Source organism: Oncorhynchus kisutch, linkage group LG14, assembly GCF_002021735.2.
Source record: "Oncorhynchus kisutch isolate 150728-3 linkage group LG14, Okis_V2, whole genome shotgun sequence".
Classification (NCBI taxonomy): domain Eukaryota; kingdom Metazoa; phylum Chordata; class Actinopteri; order Salmoniformes; family Salmonidae; genus Oncorhynchus; species Oncorhynchus kisutch.
Genome location: NC_034187.2, coordinates 37560832 through 37585726, shown reverse-complemented (window position 1 = coordinate 37585726; position 24895 = coordinate 37560832). Strand labels below are relative to the sequence as shown.

Here is a 24895-nt window from a genome sequence, read left to right as displayed (position 1 = left end):
AGTGGTTAGGGGCAACTTCCTGCTCTGAGAATAGGGTAGGGTATACTGGAGTGATGCATTTTGATGTGTGCTAAATTAGGCCAAATTGATCAAACAATGTCACTTTTGTCCACTAGAAAATGTGACGTTGTGAACAGAGGGTTGTCAGGCTACAACTCCAGGTGGGCAAAGATTGTCTTGCCTCGCCTCATCTCCAAGGACAGTGCTTCAAGCAACCACATAGCTGCTGTCACGGTCTTCTTTGGTGCCAACGACTGTGCTTTAGAAGGTAGGGAAAGTGCAACCTGTTACTCTCCAGCCAAGTGCTGGGCGGGCACAAAACCCTGCACACCCTTTGTGTTCCTTAGAACCAGGATTGACAAACACTGCTCTTGCCGATTTATTAGGAGATCTGATGTTGTCTCATTCTTTCTTTAGATAAGAACCCACAGCAGCACATCCCATTGCAGGAGTACTCCGAGAACCTGAAGGACATTGTCAAACACCTGGGGTCTGTGGGTGTGTCTGCAGACAAGGTCATCTTCATCACTCCTCCACCTCTGCATGAGGCAGCCTGGGAGAAGGAGTGTGTCCTGAAAGGTTAAAGAACACACACCCACCATATACACTGAAGACAAGTCCTAAATCTTGCTCCTGAGCAATCCCATAACATTGGCCTGATGGCCTCAAACAGATTATTGCATTTTGAGGACTTGAATGCTGTAGTGTTTGTGGTGCTGTAGTTCTATTTGGCTTCTATATGTCTGTTCTCTCCCTACAGGCAGTGCTCTGAACCGTCTCAACTCTGTGGCTGGCCAGTATGCCCAGGCCTGTGTGCAGGCTGCCGGTCAGTGTGGGGCAGACGTGCTGGACCTCTGGACTCTCATGCAGAAAGATGGACAGGTGAGACAACCAATGGAATACTTATCATTTTGATGTTACCGTTGCTCAGCTTTTTGGACAACGCACCATTAAGGTAATTCTCTATCGAGCCCAACATCAGAAAGCGTATACGGTGAACCTCGGCGGGAACATTTGCCTTTTGGAAAGTGCATTGCTGACAAGGCAATATCGGATTGAACCCCGGCCCTACTCTATTCATGTAACACTAATTTAGGGATTTTTGGTAGTAGCTATGTAACTTTGTCAACATGTCAGTAATTGAAAACAATTCTCTTTCCCGCAGGACTTCACAGGCTACCTATCAGACGGGCTCCATCTCTCTGAGAAGGGCAACCAGTTTGTGTCACAGCATCTGTGGACGCTGTTGAAGAGCAGGGTGGAGGAGTTGCCCTTCATCCTGCCTTACTGGGGCGACGTAGACCCTAAACAGCCAGAGAGCGGTCTACTGTGTGACTGATGGCCCTCAGGCTGAGTGAGAGGGGAAGGGTAGAGATGGGGCCTCAGGTCCACCCTTCCACAGTTATGTCCACTGGTCGGCTACGGTAATGGGATGACACTGAAAGGGGTTGGAATCAGTCCTCATTCCAAACGACTGAAATATATAAAACCATGATATGACATGTTTTAAATGTTCTTTTTAAACTTCCTGATGTCCGTGTTGAAACACATTCTTTATTTTTTAGAATGTGTGTGTTCACTGTAAGCAAGAAGCCAGTTTCAAGTGGGCATACACATTTTATTCATCCAGGTCATTGAGTACACCCTGCACATGAAACAGGACAGTCAGAAGACATATGGAGTCGAGTTTCCCCTCGCATCTCAGAGCTAATACTATGATGTAGGCTTATACTCACGATATCTGTGGACAATAGGCTATTATAACAAAGCTGCAGAATGCCCTTGGCCCACAAGCAAACATTTCAACATATACACAAGTACTCATCACCTAATATACAGGAAATGGTGAAAAGATTCTACAAGCTGATAGGTATTCATTCATCATTGGCACAAGAATATTGCAAAGAAGGGCTTACAGAGCTTAGAAATAGCAGTTCCCATTAGTAAGCACAATTTTCATCTGGGGTGATAGTGACATTCCCCTTGCCTACAGTACATACAGAAATAAGGAGCAGTGGTCAAAATGAAAACATTTAGGCTCAACTTCAGAAATAAGGCACTAGTGTTGTGGATTTAAAAAAATTAATTAAATCAGAAGTTGGTCAACAAATAATGTCTGAATGCAATGAATGAACAGTCCCTCATCTTCCAATGTGTTGTATGAAGGGTGAAATAACTTGACTTTTGCATTATTTGGGATGAAGAACAAAGTTCATAGGTCACAACAGTGTAATTAACAAGGCCATACACAACAATAAAAAAAGTTTCAGAATTATTTCACGACAAATGAAACAGAACCAACACTTGAATAGAGTGGAGACAACAGTTAGGTAGGTTTGATGCAGCGCACTGATTTCACCTGGTATTCTGCCCAGAATAACTACTAGTCTGGACCTCTTGTCAGTCGGTGCCCATTTCACAAATATTCTGTTCCTTTTGGGTTTAAATGACCAGAGAACAATATCTTCCTGGGCATCCGTTCAACCAGCCCTCTACGTTTTAACACTACCCTTAGACATCCATTTAACAGCTGAATTACCTACGGCAATATAACATGCATGGTTAACGAGGTGTATTTTTGGGGGGAGGACTGTGGAAAAACCAGGCAATATCAGAAATAAAAAGCAAATCATTTTCTTACTGACATGAAAGTGAGGTGACTAAACAGACATTTACAACGGCACATTTGACTTTTAACCTTAGCAATGATTCTAAGACGACACACTAAGCCTAACCAATAGTTCACAGTCATGGCAGTGGTATATCAACTGGCCCAGCTGTTAATCCATCAGCCCATTCTGCCAGTCAAGTCATTCGAGAGAACATGTTCAAAAACTAGACTGTCTGGACTGAGTGGTGCCAAAGAAAGCACTTGTCTTTGACTCTTGAAACGAACAAAGGCACAAATAATTCGGTCTCTAGGCTATTCTAAAACAGCAGTCACTGGCGTCAGAACACTACTATACTCATGATAGGCACCTATTTTGGTTGTACGCAAGTCTTCCAAATTGACCTTATAGAATCTAGATGTAGCAGCGCCTTAAGAGTCCTGCTCGATACTGTGTTGCTGCCAGTGCTGTGTAGCAAGTTTTAGTCTATGAGTGGGTGTTTGTGTGCAATGTTTAGTCATGTACAGGTATCTGCCAAACTAAAAGAAACACCGACAAGGTCTTGATAGGATGTTGGGCCAACCCACGAGCCACTAGGTCAGCTTCAATGCGCCTTAGTATATAAGTGTTGGGGATTTTATTGTATGGATACAACAATTCTTCCACAAGAAATTACATAATTTGGTGTTTTGTTGATGGTGGTGGAAAAACCGCCGTCTCAGGCGCCACTCCAGAATTTCCCTTTAAGTTTTCAATTGGGTTGAGATCTGGTGACACACACACCCTTTAAACCGCTTTTGCTCTTTTGAGACCCCTCTTTCAAAGTCACTGAGATTTCTTCTAGCCATGGTAGCCAAAATAATTGGAAACTGGGCGTTTTTATACATTTAATTGCTTAATTAACACAGGACCAGACCTGTGTGGAAGCACCTGCTCTCAATAGACATTGTATCATTTACTCAAGTGTTTCCTTTATTTTGGCAGTTTCCAGCATCTATTATAGTGTAATCTATTATGTGCATGGATATACATGAGTGTCTGTATGCGTGTACCTACATACTGTATCTATTCTGGACTGTGTGCTCGCATGTTCCCTCATGTACAATTGTGAGTGTGTACGTGCGTAGGTCTGCCTGTACATACGTACGTCTACAAACACATGTTCCCTCAGCACTGGGTCTCTTTACTGTCCACCACGCAGGCCTGCCTCTTGAGGCGGCGCTTGTCGTGGCGGCCCGAGCGTGGCGTGCTCTGCTCCGCCGTCAGGTCCTCGTATGAAGACTTGGTGGCGTTGGAGCCTCCGCGAGGAGGGAAGTCGTCCTTGTCCAGGTCGAGGTGAGAGTCGCAGCTGGGATCCTCCTGGATGGTGGCCATCCGTGGGCCCTCCCCCACCACCACTACGCTCCCCGAGGACGGGCCAGGGCCCGAAGCCGAGCCTGGGGCTGGGGTACTGCTGCTGCCTGAGGCAGACGGGCCCGTTGGGGGTAGAGAAGGAAGGGAGTGGGGTGGGATCCGAGCGGCGGAGAAGAAGGTGGGAGGCGGAGGTGGCTTGACGATGCGGACGGAGGCCGACTCGAGGCTGCTCAGCATCTCTGCGTTCTGGGGAGGGAGGGGGGGGTAGTAGAGTCAGGGTTGTGTTTGACTAACTGCCTGTAACTGGGGTCCCGATCCTTTTAAACTGAATTCGTCATGACTTGGGGAAGAAAGAAAAAAATACACCATGGAAAATAAAGGTAAACTGTTCATTATTTCCAAGTAAACTGGCGGAGATTAAATGGAACAGACCCAGTCTGTCCGCACCATTAAAACAGTACACTGTGCAGCCCAACAAACAAACAAAATTCGGACACTCTGGCTCCATGCAACAAGGTCGACCTCACAAAGACAACACAGTGCCTCTCCTCACACACGTTGCGCATCCTTGTGACACACACTGACAGCGTGCACCCTGCCCCCCCCCCTCCACACCTCACACACTCACCTGAGGGTGGAGCTCTACTAAGTACAGGTACCTCAACCATCTGCTGCAGTTCCGCGAGGGGCCAAGGCAAACGGAACAGTGACGGAACAGGTCATTGCAACCCAAATATCCCACAGTTGACTTATCCTTTATTTCACCAGGGAAAGTCACGTTGATCTTAAACTCTCCTTTTCAAGTCAGCCCTGTGAGGCCATCAGACGTGCTACTGCATCGAAACCATTCATGCTGCGTATGGGCTAACTATGGCCCAGTTCCAAATCCATTCCTAAACCCTTGCCCCTATGCACTTCTTGTAAATCTGAAAAGATTGGATTGGTTCTCACACCAACTTGCCCTCTGATAGGCTTGGTGGAATCTTCAATCTTCCCTTACACTTATGCAGTCCTGTTAGATCTAGGGGATCCTGCCTAGGGTCGGGGTCAATTTTGGAATTGGACAAATAACTGCAGGTGAGCAAATAAGACTGCGTGCTCTCTAGTAGTATGAGCTTTCTAAAAGGGATAACGTGTTATAGCGAGTGCGACTTCAAAGTTCAAACCTAGCACACGTGGTCAGTAGTGAACATGAGAGGGCATAGGAAGCTTCAAGGACTTACGCTGGGGAAGTACATTGTCTTGGTGTTCTCCTCATACTCCTTGTCCAGATTTTTATCCTACAGAAACGAAAAACAGTAGCATCCCATTAGTGTATAAACAGTTAACATTATTGTGTCTATCAACAATGCACGAGGTGGGCTTTGAAAGCAAAATATCTTATACAGATCTCTACTGGACAACAAGATGTATAGACAAGCAAGGGTCTGATGTGTATATATATGTGTTGTACTTTTACCCCAATTTCGTGATTTCCAATTGGTAGTTACAGTCTTGTCCCATCACTGCAACTCCCCTATGGACTCAGGAGAGGTGAAGGTCGAGAGCTAAGCGTCCTCCGAAACACGACCCTGCCAAGCCGTACTGCTTCTTGACACACTGCTCGCTTAACCCTGGAAGCCAGCCTCACCAATGTGTCGGAGGAAACACCGTCCAGCTGGCGACCGACTTCAACTTGCAGGCGCCCGGCCTGACACAAGGAGTCGCTAAAGCGCGTTGGGACAAGGAAATCTCGTCCGGCTAAACCCTCCCCTAACCCGGACGACGCTTGGCCAATAGTGCGCTGCCTAATGGGTCTCCCGGTCACGGCCAGCTGTGATACAGCCTGGGATCAAACCCGGGTCTGTCGTGACACCTCAAGTAATGCAACGCAGTGCCTAAGACCGCTGCGCCACTCGGGAGGCCCCCACTGATTTATATATTTAACATGATAAGCGTATCTGCTATTTCCGTCATCACTAGACAATTGATCCGAGGAATCTTTGCCCTGAAGGAAGAGTTGAGGTAAGTCTGGTATTGGTGTGCGAGTGTTTTGGGTTCAGGTCTCACCACACAGTGCACCAGGATGCTGAGAGGGATCCAGAAGACTAGAGAGAACACCACCACTGAGCCCACTATATTGTCTGCTAGGAACTTCCCTATGAGAGAGAGAGAGAGAGAGAGAGAAAAATACTTCAACTCCGAGCAGCCGTTCAAGTCAATCACAAGATCTAGTATAGACCTCACTGCATCGCCACTCACCGAATGTGTTGATGTCCAGCTTGTCGATGAAATCCCACAACCTCTCGATCACATCCTGGACTTGCTTCATGCATCTACCCTGAAACAAACACAGACAAATCAATACACAGTATCATCATTTTATCATCATTTTATCAATATCATCTTTTCACAATGTTTTCTTTGTGTCAATATGTTTTATTATTTAGATTTGAATGCAGTCACTCACGGCCTCATCACAGAAGCCCACGGTGCAGGGTTTCCCCTTGCGCAGGTACAGGACGCTCCGGTCACTTTTGACAAAAGGAGTGCAGGCACCATTTTTGTCCCGACAGCACACCTTACACGAGTCGTATGTCTCTGGAAGAGTCGAGAGAGGTCAGGTTGGGGTTAAAGACAGCCTGGACCACATGTGCTTTAGAATCTATTTCTATGCTGGGTACACCGTAGAGAGAACGTAGACATCAGTCTCTCTACAGTTGTATTTCGATGGGTACACCATGGAACTGGTCAGCGGTGTCAGTCTTGATTGAAGCAGTGCGTCTGCTAGAGGGTCGTACCATTACAAGCACAGGGCTGCAGCTTCTGCACGGCCTCACAGAAGGTTATGCACTCCCCGTTTCTGCACCTCCCACTGTCCACACAGATGGTATTGTCCGGAGCGTTGTCTGGGGCTGGGCACTCACTGCTGTCACCTAAGGGGATGGATAGATACAACACACAGTGAGTCAGTCAAAAACACCAACAGATGTCTCAACAGCAAGACCTGGGGACCTATCCAGCTAGAGGATTTTGTTCCAACATATCTTACATAGCAGATCATGAGTCATTGGGCGGCAGGTAGACTAGTGGTTACAGCGTTGAGCCATCCACCGAAAGGTTGCTAGATCAAATCCCCAAGCCGACAAGGTAAAAATCTATCGTTCCGCCCCTGAACAAGGCAGTTAACCCTGTTACTAGGCCATCATTGTAAGTAAGAATTTGTTCTTAACTGACTTGCCTAGTTAAATAAAGTTGAAATAAAAATAAATAAATTGTTATGTTGAAGAGGAAAATTTCAGAAAAGCTGGAGTTTATTTTATTGAACCTCTATTTAAGCAGGGGAGAGCCCCATCAAAAACAAACCATATTTTACAAGGGAGCCATGCATTACAAATCATCAATGACAAATCAAAAAATAAATCCCATCTGTCCGTCTAGCCGTGGCAGTCCTGTATGTCCAGTAGGGGGGGGCTTACCTGTGCAGAGGGACATGCCCTTACAGGTGGCGTTGATGGGCTCCTGGCACGTCTTCCCTGCCTGCTCAAACTTGCATTTCTTACAGCACGGACTATTCCTGTCACTGGATGTACCGGGACACAGAAAAAAAATACACAACCTCAGTTCACATGTTGTGAATGTCAGCAAGCAGCTTAGCAGTGTATATGCACTTCGCTTGCTCAGAAGGTGATTGCTATGTAATCACCTTCTTTCATGTACTTGTTCCCCCAAGGGGACAATAATGTCAGCCCGTAAGTAAAGAAAGGCGGGAATTCAGCAAAGCCCTTGTCAATGTCATCCTACCACATTAATTACTGCACTCCAAGGCAGCCATTTTGGGGTGTGTGTGTGTGGTAAGTTTCTACCTGCACTGGGACTCGGGCCTGAACTTGCAGTCGGCAGAGCAGCACGGGTCGTTGTTGCGGTGCAGCATGCCCGGGTCGCACTCCTCCCCCTCCTCCACGCGGGAATTCCCACACACCTTGCTGTTCCTCTCCTTGAAGCAGATGGGGGCCTTGAAGCGCAGCGTCTTCCCTATGGAGATCTTACTGCAGTCGGAGAAACGCTGTGGGGAGAGGAAGGGAGAAAAAGGAAGAACGTAACGGATGAGGTGAGCGCGAGTCATTTGGCAGAAGAGCTCCTCATTTGAAGTACGCAAGAGCTGTACCTTGTTGTTGTAGTGATCCCCGCTCACAGCGATAGGGTACATGACAAACTTGCCCCCATGGTCATCGTTTGGGGCACAGTAGGGGATGTTGTCAGGGTCGTGCTCCGCTCCAAAGTTATGGCCCAATTCATGGGTTGTCACCAAATCTGCTTCCTGGTGGTGGGAGAAAAAAAAAGAAATGTAATGTTTGGAAACTATACATTTGACTTGCAACAATTAAATAATACAGAAATGATTACATGATCTATTATCTTCAGGCTATAAAAGCAAGATTTCTCAGTAGGATATCAGAGGTGCATTGACCTCAAGTCATTATTCATTAGTCACATTTATAATGCCGCCTGTTCAACCCATGACCCAACACAAAGTGCCCCACAGACTACTCGATCCATCACGTCATCAGACAACGGCACAAATCATCATATTGAAAGGCCACAAGGCAGTGCAGAAATCATCTGACCTATGACCCAGAAAAAGCTAATGAATTACACAATAAAGGGAGTTTTTCAGCCCTTGTTCTAGTGTATTCGACAAAGGTTTCAGACACCATAGAGATACAGTAGTATGACTAAATTCAACTCAATGAAGAACCTACCTTGGTTAAAATGGTTTTGCCATAATTCTTGGTGCTGGTTAAACCAGTGTTGAGGTAGCTGGGTTTCTTGACGGAGTGAGATGGATAGTAAGCTGCCGAAAACAAAAAGGAAGAGAAATCAGACTAGAAATGTAACACTCATCATAATAATCATACTAATTTGATCTAAAATGAGAGGGCGCCTGTGAGAGGCTGAGCCTTACGTTTGGGGCAGAGGCCCCCCAGAGCTTGGGCTTTAGAGGGGGCCACATAGGCCAGGCCCAATGTCCCCTCATCAAAGTCCTGGTAGGTGAACAGGTGGGCCAGGCACACAGTGCTAGCATTGTCCGCTATATCCGAGCTGAATTGCTGGAGACAAAGAAAGGGATTGGAAAGCAAAAAAACAATATAGTTAGCTAGCATATTCCCTACTGATGAGGACATTCTGTCATCAGTCATGTTTAGTCCCATTTAAAAAAAAAAAAGCTTTTTAAGTTTTACAACGTATAGACCTGGGGTATTCAACTCTTACCAATATGAGCCTGCTTATAATTAATAGCACCCACCTGGTGTCCCAAGTCTAAAATCAGTCCCTCATTAGAGGGGATCAATTAATAAATGCAGTGGAACTGGCGTCGGAAGTCCAAAGTTGATTTGAGAGTAGTAGACCATACAGTGACCTAATCATATTTTGTATAGAATATCCTACAATTGAGACGTTTATTCTAGCCTGGTCCCAGATCAGTTTGTGCCTTCTTGCCGATCTGGGACCAGGCTAGGGGAACGACCTTCCTACATACTAGCACACTGTATTTATTCCGCTCTCCTTTCAGATCAGTTGTAATGTCTCACCTCCAGCAGTTTCTTGACATCCCACACCTCCTTGCCTTGGATGGGGCTTCCCTTCATGTTGTAGTGGGTCCAGCCCGGCCCAGCCTGGCCAAGAGGAGCATTGGTCGGCTCCTTGTTGATGATGATCTACAACCAGCACATTACAACTTCTTAAACCCCATGTAAGGTTGCAACATGTACTACAGTACCCACAATGCTCTGTACAAGATATCCGATTGAAGGTCAGGAGAAGAAATGGAGCGTGGACCGCCGCAGCATATCTTTTCAGTGAGAGAGCGGCGGATTTGTCGTAGACGCACAGTGTCGCCATTCATCCCCCGAGCGAGAGGAACCAATTGTATTTCCTCACCCGCTTTCCCACACAAAGCGCTTTCACTGTCTGCTCCAAAAATGCTTTTCCAAATTCAATTAGAGTACTACAGTCATACGACCTCACTTCTCCACCCAGCGCTGACACATTACACACTGAGATGATGTTGTCTGTAGTGATGGAGAAATGCCAAACATGGTCTTGCCGCCTACTACTGCTGCTGCTGCTACTACTACTACTACTACTACTACACACACACGGCAGTGTAACAGCTGTCCTCACCTGTTGGATCTGAACACCGTATCCTGTGAACTCGTCATCCCAGGTTGTGTTCCTGTACATGTCGTCCACTCTGTCAATCAACTCAATCTAGAAGAAACACAACAGACCCTAATTAGTACTGTAGAATGATACTGTTCACAATAAGGGCCATTTGCCAGATCATGCCCGTTCTTGGACAGTGGCTCTTTGAGGCACTACATATTTCCAATGGATCCCAAGGCCCTACTTCCAGGCCCTTCATGAAGGCCTAAAAGGATGGAGTAGGTATTGGCATTATGAGAGCAGATAGCTCCTCCCTTTGATAGGCTAGGTACAATTCTGACCACAATACTGCTCAGATCTACAGTGCATTCAGAATGTATTCATATACCCAAGACTTGTCCCACATTTGGTTGTGTTACAATCTGAATTCAATAGATTTTTTTTTTCAGCTTTTCATTTTGAATAAAAGATCATAAAAATCATAATTCCCCTTTGACATTACGGGGTTGTGTGTGTAGGTGAGTGACACAAAATCTCAGTTTAATCCATTTAAAATTCAGACTGTAACAACAATGTGGAAAAAGTTAATGGGTCTGAACAGGGTTGTGGGCGGTCATAACATTTTTGTCAGGCAGTGATTGTCAAGCAAAATAACTGCCGGTCTCGCGGTAATTGACCGTTAATTAACAAAGACAAGCCACTGATGCAGACCTTTGGAACATCGACATTTTAAAAAGTCTCATAAATCAATGCAATATAGCCTACGGCATCACAATAAATCCATGACTTATTTTAGACAGGCTGAAAGAAACATGATTTGAAAAAAAATTGTATTTCAGAAAAACAGAATAGCATACTCTGAGTTGTCCGTATGTTAGGCCCTGATCTGGCTATGACATATTTCTGTGGGCTACACTAGTTTGATTTTAGCTGACAAGATTTGCTTAGAATTCCATGCCATTATTTTATAGTATGAAGAATACAATTGAACATAGCTGAATAAAATAGAAAGGATATTTTCTCCAACTGATTTGAGTGAGTGCGCACAAGTGTTGATCGGTAAACAAAAGAAACAGGTCTTCCTATACGCTTCATTAAAATGCATCATCTCTGCTTTGTTATTGTCGCAGGCGGCTCACAGTAGTCTCTCATTCACAATTTCACAAGCACTTGATGATGCCTCGGATTTTTGCGGCCAGTGAATGGAGGACGCTTTTCCCCGTGGTTCATTTTTCATGCCAGCCAGGTAGGCTATACTCATGTTATAAAGAGAAGCAATGGAAAGTTGCTAAATAAATATAGTAGGCCTCGCCTATAGGTCACCCAACAGCCCTAGGCGTGAATACTGTCTGAATGCAATTTACCAAACAATATAGTGCTAATAGAAAAACTGTGAAGGACCTCGGCGTTACTCTGGACCCTGATCTCTCTTTTGAAGAACATATCAAGACCATTTCAAGGACAGCTTTTTTCCATCTACGTAACATTGCAAAAATCAGAAACTTTGTCCAAAAATGATGCAGAAAAATTAATCCATGCTTTTGTCACTTCTAGGTTAGACTACTGCAATGCTCTATTTTCCGGCTACCCGGATAAAGCACAAAATAAACTTCAGTTAGTGCTAAATACGGCTGCTAGAATCCTGACTAGAACCAAAAAATTTGATAATATTACTCCAGTGCTAGCCTCTCTACACTGGCTTCCTGTCAAAGCAAGGGCTGATTTCAAGGTTTTACTGCTAACCTACAAAGCATTACATGGGCTTGCTCCTACCTATCTCTCTGATTTGGTCCTGCCGTACATACCTACACGTACGCTACGGTCACAAGACGCAGGCCTCCTAATTGTCCCTAGAATTTCTAAGCAAACAGCTGGAGGCAGGGCTTTCTCCTATAGAGCTCCATTTTTATGGAATGGTCTGCCTACCCATGTCAGAGACGTAAACTCGGTCTCAACCTTTAAGTCTTTACTGAAGACTCATCTCTTCAGTGGGTCATATGATTGAGTGTAGTCTGGCCCAGGAGTGGGAAGGTGAACGGAAAGGCTCTGGAGCAACGAACTGCCCTTGCTGTCTCTGCCTGGCCGGTTCCCCTCTTTCCACTCGGATTCTCTGCCTCTAACCCTATTACAGGGGCTGAGTCACTGGCTTGCTGGGGCTCTCTCATGCCGTCCCTGGAGGGGGTGCGTCACCTGAGTGGGTTGATTCACTGTTGTGGTCATCCTGTCTGGGTTGGCGCCCCCCCCTTGGGTTGTGCCGTGGCGGAGATCTTTGTGGGCTATACTCAGCCTTGTCTCAGGATGGTAAGTTGGTGGTTGAAGATATCCCTCTAGTGGTGTGGGGGCTGTGCTTTGGCAAAGTGGGTGGGGTTATATCCTTCCTGTTTGGCCCTGTCCGGGGGTGTCCTCGGATGGGGCCACAGTGTCTCCTGACCCCTCCTGTCTCAGCCTCCAGTATTTATGCTGCAGTAGTTTATGTGTCGGGGGGCTGGGGTCAGTTTGTTATATCTGGAGTACTTCTCCTGTCCTATTCGGTGTCCTGTGTGAATCTAAGTGTGCGTTCTCTAATTCTCTCCTCCTCTCTTTCTTTCTCTCTCTCGGAGGACCTGAGCCCTAGGACCATGCCCCAGGACTACCTGACATGATGACTCCTTGCCGTCCCCAGTCCACCTGGCCATGCTGCTGCTCCAGTTTCAACTTCCACCTGACTGTGCTGCTGCTCCAGTTTCAACTGTTCTGCCTTATTATTATTCGACCATGCTGGTCATTTATGAACATTTGAACATCTTGGCCATGTTCTGTTATAATCTCCACCCGGCACAGCCAGAAGAGGACTGGCCACCCCACATAGCCTGGTTCCTCTCTAGGTTTCTTCCTAGGTATTGGCCTTTCTAGGGAGTTTTTCCTAGCCACCGTGCTTCTACACCTGCATTGCTTGCTGTTTGGGGTTTTAGGCTGGGTTTCTGTACAGCACTTTGAGATATCAGCTGATGTACGAAGGGCTATATAAATAAATTTGATTAATAGGGTTGCTAAATTCTGGTAATTTCCCCAGAAATCACAGTTTATTCCCTCATAATTCCCCGAATCTTCCAACCAGGATTTCTGGAAAACCAGGGAACTTAGGGTTGAAAAATTCCAGTAACTTTCCCTAAGTGCCATTAGGTTAAAGGTCCTCTCACCAGGTAGTTGAGTGTGATGCTCTCCTCTCCACGGCCCATGTGTTTGAAGAAGCGGTAGTCTGCCACCAGGGCTAGAGGACAGGTGTTCTTCTTGTGGTTGTGGGCTGCTCTCTTCGCTCTGTGGAGGGAATCTATGGAGAGAGAGAAGAGAAAGAGAGAGTGTGAGAAAGAGAGAAAAAGAGAAAGAGAAAGAGAGAGAAAGAGAAAGAAAGAGAGAGAAATAAAACTACTGTAGGATGTCACAGATGGGAGAATGAATGAGGCCACTTCTTCAGTTTAAAACTATTAGATGCCCTTGTTCTCACATTTGATTATGTATGAACTCATTAGAAGCAGTTGTTTTCCTATGACTACAGTGAAAATGAAGGATATGTCTAGCTGACAAAGCCTTTAATATAGAACACTTTCCAGTGCCGCCAGATTTCCAACTTTGTGTGAAGTAAAATGAAGCAACATCACTTAGTCTATGTTGGAAACTGTCTGTGGCTTGTATGAACCATCATGACATTAATCTAGGGCTGAGCAATATGGCCAAAATATGATATCCTGGTATTTTTCAAAATGTTGATGGTAATTTATCACAATGGGTGTTTCTCCATTCTGATTGATTTATACTGTTCAATTCAACCTAAAATAACTTCCTGCATTTCCATCAATTTCTGCATTTCCTGCACTCATTTGAGATAATGTTCACAATTATCCACGATATGGGCAAAAAAAACTAGGCCTTATTTTTAACCAAATTGCGATTTAGATCAAAACACTTGGGTGAACTTTTGGAATCATGGAAATGGAATGTTTATTCTAATTCTATAGTTAGAATATAAATAATAGTGGGCACTTTGAATAGTGTTGTTTGACATGACAACGAATGAGAATGCCATGGACAGTTATTGTGACAGGGTAGGAAGCAAAGTGATGTTCTGTGTTTCCCTGTAATCTTTGGCTACATTAAATCTTTCATATAGCCAACATATTCATGCTTCGACTATTTCTCTTTGATTTAGAAGATACTGTTGCACAAACAACATGCTGATTTAAGCATCCACCAGTACTGGTATCAGGCTGTATTAGCTAGCTACATTTGCTCTGACTCAGTACTTTTAATTAGCTAGTTAGCTAGCCACCTAACTAGCGACCCCTCCTGTCTCAGCCTCCAGTATTTATGCTGCAGTAGTTTATGTGTCGGGGGGCTGGGGTCAGTTTGTTATATCTGGAGTACTTCTCCTGTCCTATTCGGTGTCCTGTGTGAATCTAAGTGTGCGTTCTCTAATTCTCTCCTTCTCTCTTTCTTTCTCTCTCTCGGAGGACCTGAGCCCTAGGACCATGCCCCAGGACTACCTGACATGATGACTCCTTGCTGTCCCCAGTCCACCTGGCCATGCTGCTGTTCCAGTTTCAACTGACCTGAGCCCTAGGACCATGCCCCAGGACTACCTGACATGATGACTCCTTGCTGTCCCCAGTCTACCTGGCCATGCTGCTGCTCCAGTTTCAACTTCCACCTGACTGTGCTGCTGCTCTAGTTTCAACTGTTCTGCCTTATTATTATTCGACCATGCTGGTCATTTATGAACATTGAACATCTTGACCATGTTCTGTTATAATCTCCACCCGGCACAGCCAGAAGAGGACTGGCCACCCCACATAGCCTGGTTCCTCTCTAGGTTTCTTCCTAGGTATTGGCCTTTCTAGGGAGTTTTTCCTAGCCACCGTGCTTCTCCACCTGCATTGCTTGCTGTTTGGGGTTTTAGGCTGGGTTTCTGTACAGCACTTTGAGATATCAGCTGATGTACGAAGGGCTATATAAATAAATTTGATTTGATTTGATTTGATTAGCATTAGTGGTATGAGGATTCTGTGTTATGCACTATAGCCCGTTACCATATATGTGATTGAATATTATCTGCTGTTGGCTTGTGTGGATGTATGTATGCGTTTTGCAACATAGCTGACTTGAAACATGGTTAACATTTTCAGGGCCATGGGCCTTTCTCATGATGGAAAAATACAGAATAACATGAAGACAGGACCTGTGCAATGAGTTGGGGGAGGCACATTCAGAACGTAGTGTTGCGAGAACAAACTGTCTTTTGTTAGATAACAGGAGCCAGGTGCGAGATAACGGTATCGAGCATGAGCGCGTAGATACTCGACACAGCAAGTTACATCTATCAACTGGAGCACCCGGGGGCTGGTACCAGCTCGTACCACAACAATCAACGATAGGCTGGGTGAGTTTAAACCACGCCCAGTCTCTACTCTGACAGGCCGGCTCGGAAGCAGGAACTATTTCTGTCAGAGTATATTTATAATATCTTTGTCAAGAACAAGTCAGTTCTCTGTTTGCCCTGCGAGGTGGGACAGAGAGCCCGTATATACAAAAATTGCATTTACCACTTATTGCTTAGCTAATAAAAAATACATAGTATACAATCGGTGACTCATTGTCATATTTATCCTGATACCAGATTCGAATTGACGCAAATCTAACAGTGGCTAACACGAATTAGTTTAACTTGGTAAGAAAATACAAACTAGCTGTTTACAGATGTAAGAAACAAACTAATATTGTAATTATAGAACGCTTGTGGATTTATATTAAGATCAAAGTGGAAACAACATTGTTGTCATCAACATTGTTGCATGTGCTGCATTGACCATGCAGACTGAACGAAAGTGTCTCGTGGTCAAGCAACAACAAATGTGCTCCTGTGACAGGAGGTGGGACTAGGTCTGTGTGGAAAGCGGCATGGAGAGAGAGAGAGAGATGACTCAAGTAGCAGAGTAAACTATAAAAATGGACGTTACACACGACGTATCACATTTAACAAACCAAACATTCAAATACCGTTATGGAAGGTAAAGTAAAATCCAAAACCAGTCTGTGCAAAAAATACCGGTCATTTTGCCCAGCCCTACATTACTCCCTAATCAAAATAGCAAAGCACTTCTTTTGGAATATAATTTTAATAAACCTCCATTTCAATTTACCGTTAGTTCACTGATTATTCTGTAAAATAATAGATTTGGCCCAGCTTAGAAGCCACATAGTCTGAATTGATGCATACTAACAATGTTATTTCTCTTTCCCTTGTTACTAAATTCATTTTGTACCACACAGTCAGCCCCCCCCCCCCCCCCCCCACACACACCAAGTCATGTGCTCTCCTCCTCTCTACAATATGAATAATTTGGTGGTTATGTGTTTTTTGCATATCCCAACTTCCCTTGAGACACACTCGTGAGCGGGGTCACGGCCAGGGTCAACCATCAGCTTGCGGATTCGAACAAGCAATCTATCAGCTACTGGCCCAACGCTCTAACCACGAGGCTACCTGCCGCCCATAAGATTCTACTGTAGCGAACCACAGTGTGTGGGTGTACTCACTAGGTCTTTTTCTCCCTTCAGCCACAGCACCGAGAGACCAGCGACACACTGTAGTCCAGCCCACCCGCATTACGTAAAAGAGCTCTCATTAATTTGAATGCTTCTTCTGTGGAGATCATTCACCTCCATTCATTTTCCACACAGTGTTTTGAATAGAGGACATTGTCTTGAGGTCCTTAAGATTTTCCCCAGGTCATTGTCATTCTAATGAGCTTCACATTTTACAGGCGGCACAAAGGAATCAGAGCTTTAAATAATACCCCGTTGCCAGTCCATGTATGGAACACAGGTTTTACACATGAAAGGCTTTTATTCATTGTGAGGCTGTGCTGGGACAAGATAAAATGGCTGCCCACCTACCTACCACCTTGTTCTACTCTCCTCCTCCAGGATTCACCCTCCTCCCTACCTCCTCACACTATAATGTTGTATAAGGTAGCCTCATATGTTTCTGACTGCTTGTGTAAGTGTACACACTTAAACAAGCAACCCGTATATACGCATGGAACATAAACAAATGGGGCATATACTGTCAAACACACACATATGCGTGCACACACACACACTCGCTCTCTCACCCTCCTGTGCCTCTCCACCTCTAGCGGCCTCTGGCAGTAAGTCCTGGGCCCCAGCGTGGATGTATCCACACACCTTGGGTGAGGCCATGCGGCTAAGGTTCCTGATGTCCTCTGACCGGTACACCAATAGACGACCATCGGGGGACGTCTCGGTGAACCTCCATAGGGGCTGAGGAGAGGGAGGAGGTGGGAGGGGAACGGGGTAAATAGATGGAAGAGAGGATAGGGATGGAGAGAAGGAGGAAGAGGAATGAGAGGGAGGAAGAAGTGGGTGGAAGAAGTAGGATTAGTTCGATAAAGTCTTCTACCATCACTAGGGCAAAAGCTGGTTTAAACAGCTGATCGTTTTTACTCTCACACACAGTTTTGGCATCACTTTACCAACTGTTTTTAGACACTTTTTCTGGCCTACTTTAAAGCAGTGCTCCTATTTTGGGAGGGCATTTACCTCTACATTGTACTCCGTCTCATCTGTCAGGATGTGGGCCGAGAACTCGTCCCCGTCTATGTGTGCCTGCACACGGGAGTGCTCCTCTCCTACACACACACACACACGACAGTTGTTAAGGGATTCTACTCACACACACCCATATGGTTATTCCATATGAAACCAACCAAATACCCTAATGACTTACCTACAAGATGTCCGGTAAAGTAGTTCTGCAGCTGAACATCATAGCTGTGCTCCTTCCCTTGCTGATCTACAAACACAGCTTTGAAGTCCTCAGTGAACAAGTCTGTGTTAGTTGTCAAGTAAAGCTTGAAATGTCTGCGGAAGAGAAATGTTAAGAGTTTGATGTTAAGAAACATGAGGAATGTACATATTTTGGTTTACTGGGGAACGCATGTCTTTTGGTTTATTGAAGATACACATTTTTACTTTGTCAATGGTCGGTCCGTTTCAATTGCACAAAAGCACTGAAAACAGAATGAAGATAAATGCACTGAGTCATTAGGCAATGGGAAAAGCCATTCCAGTAACAATTAAACACACATATGACCCAGCAGGGAGGACTCGCACCCCAAATGTCATACAATATTTCCTAACATCCCAACTTGTTTGCTTGCGCCCGAATGTTACGCGAGTAGGTGAGAGCGCCCCATTGAGTAGCATGGAATCTTTGCTGTTTTGTCCCTTACATTTTAGTCATTTAGCAGGAGCTCTTATCCAGAGCTTTCAATGTGGAAGTCCCATATGGGAGACCTTGTTCCACCTTACCTCTTGAGGGCGCTGAAGCTGATCAGGCGCTCCAGGTGGGACTGGGTGTGGGCGTCCCTCTTCCTGACCGAGTGATGCTGGAGGCCAGACACGGGTAGCACCTCAAAGTCAGACAGCAATGAACTCAGAGCCTCTGAGAGAAAAGACAGGGTCACAGGGGAGTGAGAGAGACAAACAGGCATAATTGGACTCCCTCGTATAACACCAATATATAGAAACTGGCAACACAACATCAATGGAATGGCATCAGACACGTGGAAACCTTATGTTTGATGTATTTGATACCATTCCACCCATTCTGCTCCAGCCACTACCACGAGCCGTCCTCCCCAATTAAGGTGCCACCAACCCTGGTCCTGGAGAGCTTTAAATGTGCAGGCTTTGGTTCTAACCCAGCACTAACATCCCTGATTCGTGTATGCATCATAGTCTTCCTAATTCGACTATGAAAAGAACTAGACAGTAACCAGGTTTCCATACAACTTCTTTTATGCAAGTCAAGTACATCTGATTTTTTTTTTTTTTTTACGTAATGACAGGCCTGATGGAAACAGAACATTTGTTGGTAAACTTTCCAAATGTCGACAACAACAAAAAATACCACCAGACAAGGTAGAATCTTTTTATGTCTGTAAAACTAAATTATGCGAGAAATGGCGGAGGAAACTATTTTATGAGAAAACATTGATACAATGACAATCATATCGAAGTAAACTTGGATACACGCAATGACACACGTGGTCCTCCCACTACGACTCATCGGGAAAGCATGCAGTTCATTGGGCTACGGATGAAATCAATTATGATGAACGTCACGGGTTGGTGAAAGTGCAAGGTGATGAGCTTGATGCTGCCAAAAAATATTGAGGGTCTTAAAAATAATATCGCTCTTTTGTCCATAATAATCTCACCATGTAGGCTATACCCACACTGTATATGCAAGCTGTTGGCTAGAGAGCACATGCCAATACTGGAGTGGGCACATTCGCTATACAACACATTTTTTGTGACAAAACCATCAGTAGAGTTGAAAATGCAATGGAAACCCATTTAACTTCCATTTTTTATTCAGCTAGCAGGATTTTAAGTGCAAAAACCTGCTATGCCCTGCGACGAACCATGAAACAGGCAAAGCGTCAATAGAGGGCTAAGATTGAATCATACTACACCGGCTCCGACGCTCGTCTTATGTGGAAGGGCTTGCAAACTATTACAGACTACAAAGGGAAGCACAGCCGCGAGCTGCCCAGTGACACGAGCCTACCAGGCGAGTTGAGTCACTTCTATGCTCGCGTCGAGGCAAGCAACACTGAGGCATGTATGAGAGCATTAGCTGTTCCGGGCGACTGTGTGAACCCCCTCTCCATAGCCGACATGAGTAAGACCTTTAAAAACAGGTCAAGATACACAAGGCTGCGGGGCCAGACGGATTACAAGGACGTGTGCTCCGGGCATGTGCTGAACAACTGGCAGGTGTCTTCACTGACATTTTCAACATGTCCCTGATTGAGTCTGTAATACCAACATGTTTCAAGCAGATCACCATAGTCCCTGTGCCCAAGAACACAAAGGCAACCTGCCCAAATGACTACAGATCCGTAGCACTCACGTCCGTAGCCATGAAGTACTTTGAAAGGCTGGTAATGGCTCACATCAACACCATTATCCCAGAAACCCTAGACCCACTACCAAAATTGGCCTGACCAACCAGTGCTCCCGCACATTGGCTAACCGGGCTATCTGCATTGTGTCCCACCACACGCCAACCCCTCTTTTTACACTTCTGCTACTCTCTGTTCTAGAGGTCGACCGATTATGATTTTTCAACGCCGAAACCGATTATTGGAGGACCAAAAAAAGCCGCTACCGATTAATTGGACGATTTTTTAAATGTATTTGTAATAATGACAATTACAACAATACTGAATTAACACTTATTTTAACTTAATATAATAAATCAATAAAATCAATTTAGTCTAATATAAATAATGAAACATGTTCAATTTGGTTTAAATAATGCAAAAACAAAGTGTTGGGGAACAAAGTAAAAGTGCAATATGTGCCATGTATGAAAGCTAACGTTTCAGTTCCTTGCTGAGAACATATGAAAGCTAGTGGTTCCTTTTACGCAGGACACGCTAGATAATATCTAGTAATATCATCAACCATGTGTAGTTAACTAGTGATTATGATTGATTGTTTTTTATAAGATAAGTTTATTGCTAGCTAGCAATTTACCTTGGCTTACTGCATTCGTGTAACAGGCAGTCTCCTTGTGGAGTGCATCGAGAGGCAGGTGGTTATAGCGTTGGACTAGGTAACTGTAAGGTAGCAAGATTGGAACCCCTGAGCTGACAAGGTGAAAATCTGTCGTTCTGCCTCTGAACAAGGCAGTTAACCCACCTTCCTAGACCATCATTGAAAATAAGAATGTGTTCTTAACTGACTTGCCTAGATAAATAAAGGTAAAATAAAGGTGTAAAAAAATATATTTTAAAAATAATAATAATCTGCCAAATCGGTGTTCAAAAATACCGATTTACGATTGTTATGAAAACTTGAAATCAGCCCTAATTAAATCAGCCATTCCGATTAATCGGCCGACCTCTGTTCATCATATATGCATAGTCACTACATACTACCTCAATAAGCCTGACTAACAGGTGTCTGTATATAGCCTTGCTACTCTTTTTTCAAATGTCTTTCTACTGTTGTTTTATTTCTTTACTTACCTACACACACACATACCTTTTTTTTCCGCACCATTGGTTAGAGCCTGTAAGTAAGCATTTCACTGTAAGGTCTACCTACACCTGTTGTATTTGGCACACGTGACAAATAAACTTGGATTTGATTTGCATACCACCCAAACAGATCCACAGATGATGAAATCTCTATTGTACTCCACACTGCCCTTTCTCACCTGGACAAAAGGAACACTTATGTGAGAATGCTATTAATTTACTACAGCTCAGCGTTCAACACCATCGTACCCTCAAAGCTCATCAATAAGCTAAGGATCCTGGGACTAAACACCTCCCTCTGCAACTGGATACTGGACTTCCTGACAGGCTGCCCCCAGGTGGCAAGGGTAGGTAGCAACACATCTGCCACGCTGATCCTCAACACTGGAGCGCCCCAGGGGTGCATGATCAGTCCCCTCCTGTACTCCCTGTTCACCCACGACTGCATGGTGTTGGAGCAAACCATTGAGGAAAGCTCAGCATTGCATGTAGATAGGTTTGGCTGCTAGGCTGAAGTAGCAAGGACATGCACATTAAGAGAAGATGATTCCCAGGCCATATGATACCCAGACCATACTCTATTTTTGAAAGAATACATTAACCAAGACCATACGTGCATTCATGACAGAAGGACGTGCTATGGTCAGCAGGATACAGGAAGAAAGATGTAGGCAAGATAACTGATGACTAACACGTAAAACATAAGCATGCAGTACATACATTATTTTTAGAACATGGAAAGAGTTCTGCCATCGTTGTAACCAAAAGCAGATACTAAGGGGGAGTAACTTTATTTACATATGTGATGTACACAAATACTCTGTATGTATAAAAGCAGAGCCAGTGCTAAGAAGCGGCGGCTGTTCCGCGGACCAGCACGGCTCTTAATAACTTGTATTAAAGTCTACATTGAATTCACAAAGTCCTTCTGAGAGTATTATATTTCTGAAACAATTATCCACGACAATGGCACACACAACAGTTGTAGGCCTGATCACCAACAACGACAAGACAGCCTATAGGGATGAGGTCAGAGACCTGGCCGGGTGGTGCCAGAATAACAACCTATCCCTCAACGTAACCAAGACTAAGGAGATGATTGTGGACTACAGGAAAAGAAGGACCGAGCACGCCCCCATTCTTATCGACGGGGCTGTAGTGGAACAGGTTGAGAGGTTCAAGTTCCTTGGGTGTCAACATCAACAACAAACTAGAATGGTCCAAACACAACAAGATAGTCGTGAAGAGGGCACGACAAAGCCTATTCCCCCTCAGGAAACTAAAAATATTTGGCATGGGTCCTGAGATCCTCAAAAGGTTATACAGCTGCAACATCGAGAGCATCACTGCCTGGTACTGCAGAGGGTAGTGCGTACGGCCCAGTATGTCACTGGGGCTAAGCTGCCTGCCATCCAGGACCTCTACACCAGACGGTGTCAAAGGAAGGCCCTAAAAATTGTCAAAGACCCCAGCCACAGACTGTTCTCTCTACTATCGCATGGCAAGTGGTACCGGAGCGCCAAGTCTAGGACAAAAAGGCTTCTCAACAGTTTTTACCTCCAAGCCATAAGACTCCTGAACAGGAAACCAAATGGCTACCCGGACTATTTGCATTGTGTGCCTCCCCCCAACCCCTCTTTTTACACTGCTGCTACTCTCTGTTTATCATATATGCATAGTCACTTTGGGCCGACCAACCAGTGCTTCCGCACATTGGCTAACCAGGCTATCTGCATTGTGTCTCGCCACCCACCAACTCCTCATTAACGCTACTGCTACTCTCTGATCATCATATATGCATAGTCACTTTAACCATATCTACATGTACATACTACCCCAATCAGCCTGACTAACCGGTGTCTGTATGTAGCCTCGCTACTTTTACAGCCTCGCTACTGTATATAGCCTGTCTTTTTACTGTTGTTTTATTTATTTATTTATACCTATTGTTCACCTAATACCTTTTTTGCACTATTGGTTAGAGCCTGTAAGTAAGCATTTTTCAGCGCAATTGACAAACTTTGATTTGATGGAAATATATTGTTATGCGGATTTTAGAATATTCGCATGAAAATCTGTTGCCAATTGGATGGAAACCTAGCTTATCAGGGAGAATCTAAAATGCCCCAGAAAACATGTTCTCTCTGCCCCATTACAAAACGTGTAGAATTGCAGGAAACTAGCTATGAAACTGAAATGTTCTCTCTGCACCATGGTAAAATGTGTTGAATTGCAGAAAATGTGCTGTAAAAACAAACAATTTGTCTGCGGCCAAGAGGTCCTCTTTTTTGGGCCACTGGCCTACACACAAAACCCCATAATGTCAAAGTGGAATTATGTTTTTCAGAATTGTTACAAATTAACTAAATGAAAAGCTGAAATGTCTTGAGTCAATAAGTATTAAACACCTTTGCTATGGCAAGCCTAAATATGTTCAGGAGTAATGGCTGTGATAAAACATAACTGAGGATGGATCAACAACATTGTAGTTACTCCACAATAGTAACCTAATTGACAGAGTGAAAAGAAGGAAGCCTGTACAAATAAATATTACAAAACATGTCCTGTTTGCAACAAGGCACTAAAGTAGCACTGCAAAAAACATGGCAATTCAATTAACTTTTTGTCCTGAATACAAAGTGTTATATTGGGGGCAAATCCAATACATTACTGAATACCACTCTCTGTATTTAAGCATAATGGGTATGCTTGTAATCGTTTAGGACTGGGGAGTTTTTCAGGATAAAATAAATCAAACTTAACGGAGCTATGAACAGGCAAAATCCTAGAGGAAAACCTGGTTCCGCCTGCTTTCTACCAGACACTGGGTGATGATTTATTCCTTTCAGCAGGCCAATAACCTAAAACACAAGGCCAAATCTAGTTGCTTACCAAGAAGACTGTGAATGTTCAGAGTGGGGACAGAGGGCTGCCTCGCTTCTAGTCCTTAACGAAATATCTGCTAACCATGTGTATGTGACCAAATTGGATGTATTTCTTACTGCAGCCAAGAGTCGCGCGAATCTGTGCGTGGCGCCAGGGTATCGTGTATTGGAAAAGTGATTCTTGCTTATATTCTTTATTGTGCAACAAACTAACATACAACAAAAAACAGAACTAAAGGCCCGATTTGCATACATTTGACTGACACCTTACCAGCAGCAACATGTCTGCTAGCTAAGTTAGGCGCTAGCAAACGGTACTCACCTAACTCCGGGTCATTTTCCCGTGTTTCTTCCTCAATGGCCCTTGGTTTAATCGCACAATTGACCCAACAAGGAGCCCAAAAGGCAACAAGGACCAAATACTTCATCGTGAGGTTAAAATAGCTTACTCCACCACTTGTGTCATTATCGCAAGTTGTTGATGAATAATGTCAACACTGGACAGCTTGATCAAAATGATTCCTTGACCGCGACTTTATTCGCAAGACTTATAGAGCGCAAAGGTTAAAATGTCTAAAAATGCATTGTAGATTAGACTGAATTTCAATTTCAGTTAGCTACGCCATTCGCTTTGATTTCCAAATGCTACTTCCGATACCGGAAGTTCATTGTTTGGAAAAAGAAAAAAAGGAACATCCGCTCAATGACCGTGTTCAGAGATACTTTTGAGGAGATGGGAAACTCCAGTGGATTCGCATTAAGGCCCACGGTGTACGTTTCCCGTAAATTG

At 44.5% G+C, this 24895-nt stretch overlaps 2 protein-coding genes across 6 annotated transcripts in view; one reads left to right on the top strand and one right to left on the bottom strand.

Moving 5' to 3' along the window:
* The window catches only part of iah1 (isoamyl acetate hydrolyzing esterase 1 (putative)), a 7701-nt gene extending 4509 nt beyond the window's left edge, over positions 1 to 3192 (top strand). For 2 of the 4 annotated variants that reach the window (XM_031788344.1, XM_031788343.1), the window contains 4 exons: positions 117 to 268; positions 418 to 579; positions 761 to 882; positions 1166 to 2275. In XM_031788344.1, the coding sequence (XP_031644204.1) occupies positions 117 to 268; positions 418 to 579; positions 761 to 882; positions 1166 to 1339 (610 nt within the window). In that variant the 3' untranslated portion in view covers positions 1340 to 2275. Of the gene's footprint in view, positions 1 to 116; positions 269 to 417; positions 580 to 760; positions 883 to 1165 lie in introns of all 4 variants that reach the window. The other 2 variants (XR_004202782.1, XM_020500896.2) reach the window with 2 other exon arrangements.
* adam17a (ADAM metallopeptidase domain 17a) lies at positions 1598 to 24895 on the bottom strand. Of its 2 annotated transcripts, XM_031788342.1 has the most exons (20): positions 24428 to 24842; positions 18477 to 18609; positions 17893 to 18026; positions 17706 to 17794; positions 17258 to 17426; positions 13289 to 13419; positions 10128 to 10214; positions 9536 to 9661; positions 8908 to 9052; positions 8705 to 8796; positions 8110 to 8262; positions 7808 to 8007; positions 7421 to 7524; positions 6743 to 6877; positions 6412 to 6542; positions 6204 to 6282; positions 6012 to 6100; positions 5186 to 5242; positions 4591 to 4633; positions 1598 to 4208 (listed from the first exon to the last, which is right to left on the bottom strand). In XM_031788342.1, the coding sequence occupies exons 1-20, from the start codon at positions 24531 to 24533 to the stop codon at positions 3793 to 3795; spliced, it is 2619 nt and encodes an 872-aa protein (XP_031644202.1). In that variant the 5' UTR covers positions 24534 to 24842; the 3' UTR covers positions 1598 to 3792. The 2 variants fall into 2 exon arrangements, with proteins under 2 accessions (XP_031644202.1, XP_020356487.1); XM_020500898.2 differs by lacking the exon at positions 4591 to 4633 and having other exon boundaries at positions 24428 to 24895.

What these genes read in the sequence shown, in the direction of transcription:
- adam17a (XM_031788342.1), bottom strand. Translation starts at nt 24,533, where the DNA reads ATGAAGTATTTGGTCCTTGTTGCCTTTTGGGCTCCTTGTTGGGTCAAT. An exon ending in ATGTCAAGAAACTGCTGGAG is followed by an intron (nt 9,053 to 9,535) that starts GTGAGACATTAC and finishes CTTTGTCTCCAG; the next exon opens with CAATTCAGCTCGGATATAGC. An exon ending in GCATCCTGGTGCACTGTGTG is followed by an intron (nt 5,243 to 6,011) that starts GTGAGACCTGAA and finishes TCGTTTCTGTAG; the next exon opens with GATAAAAATCTGGACAAGGA.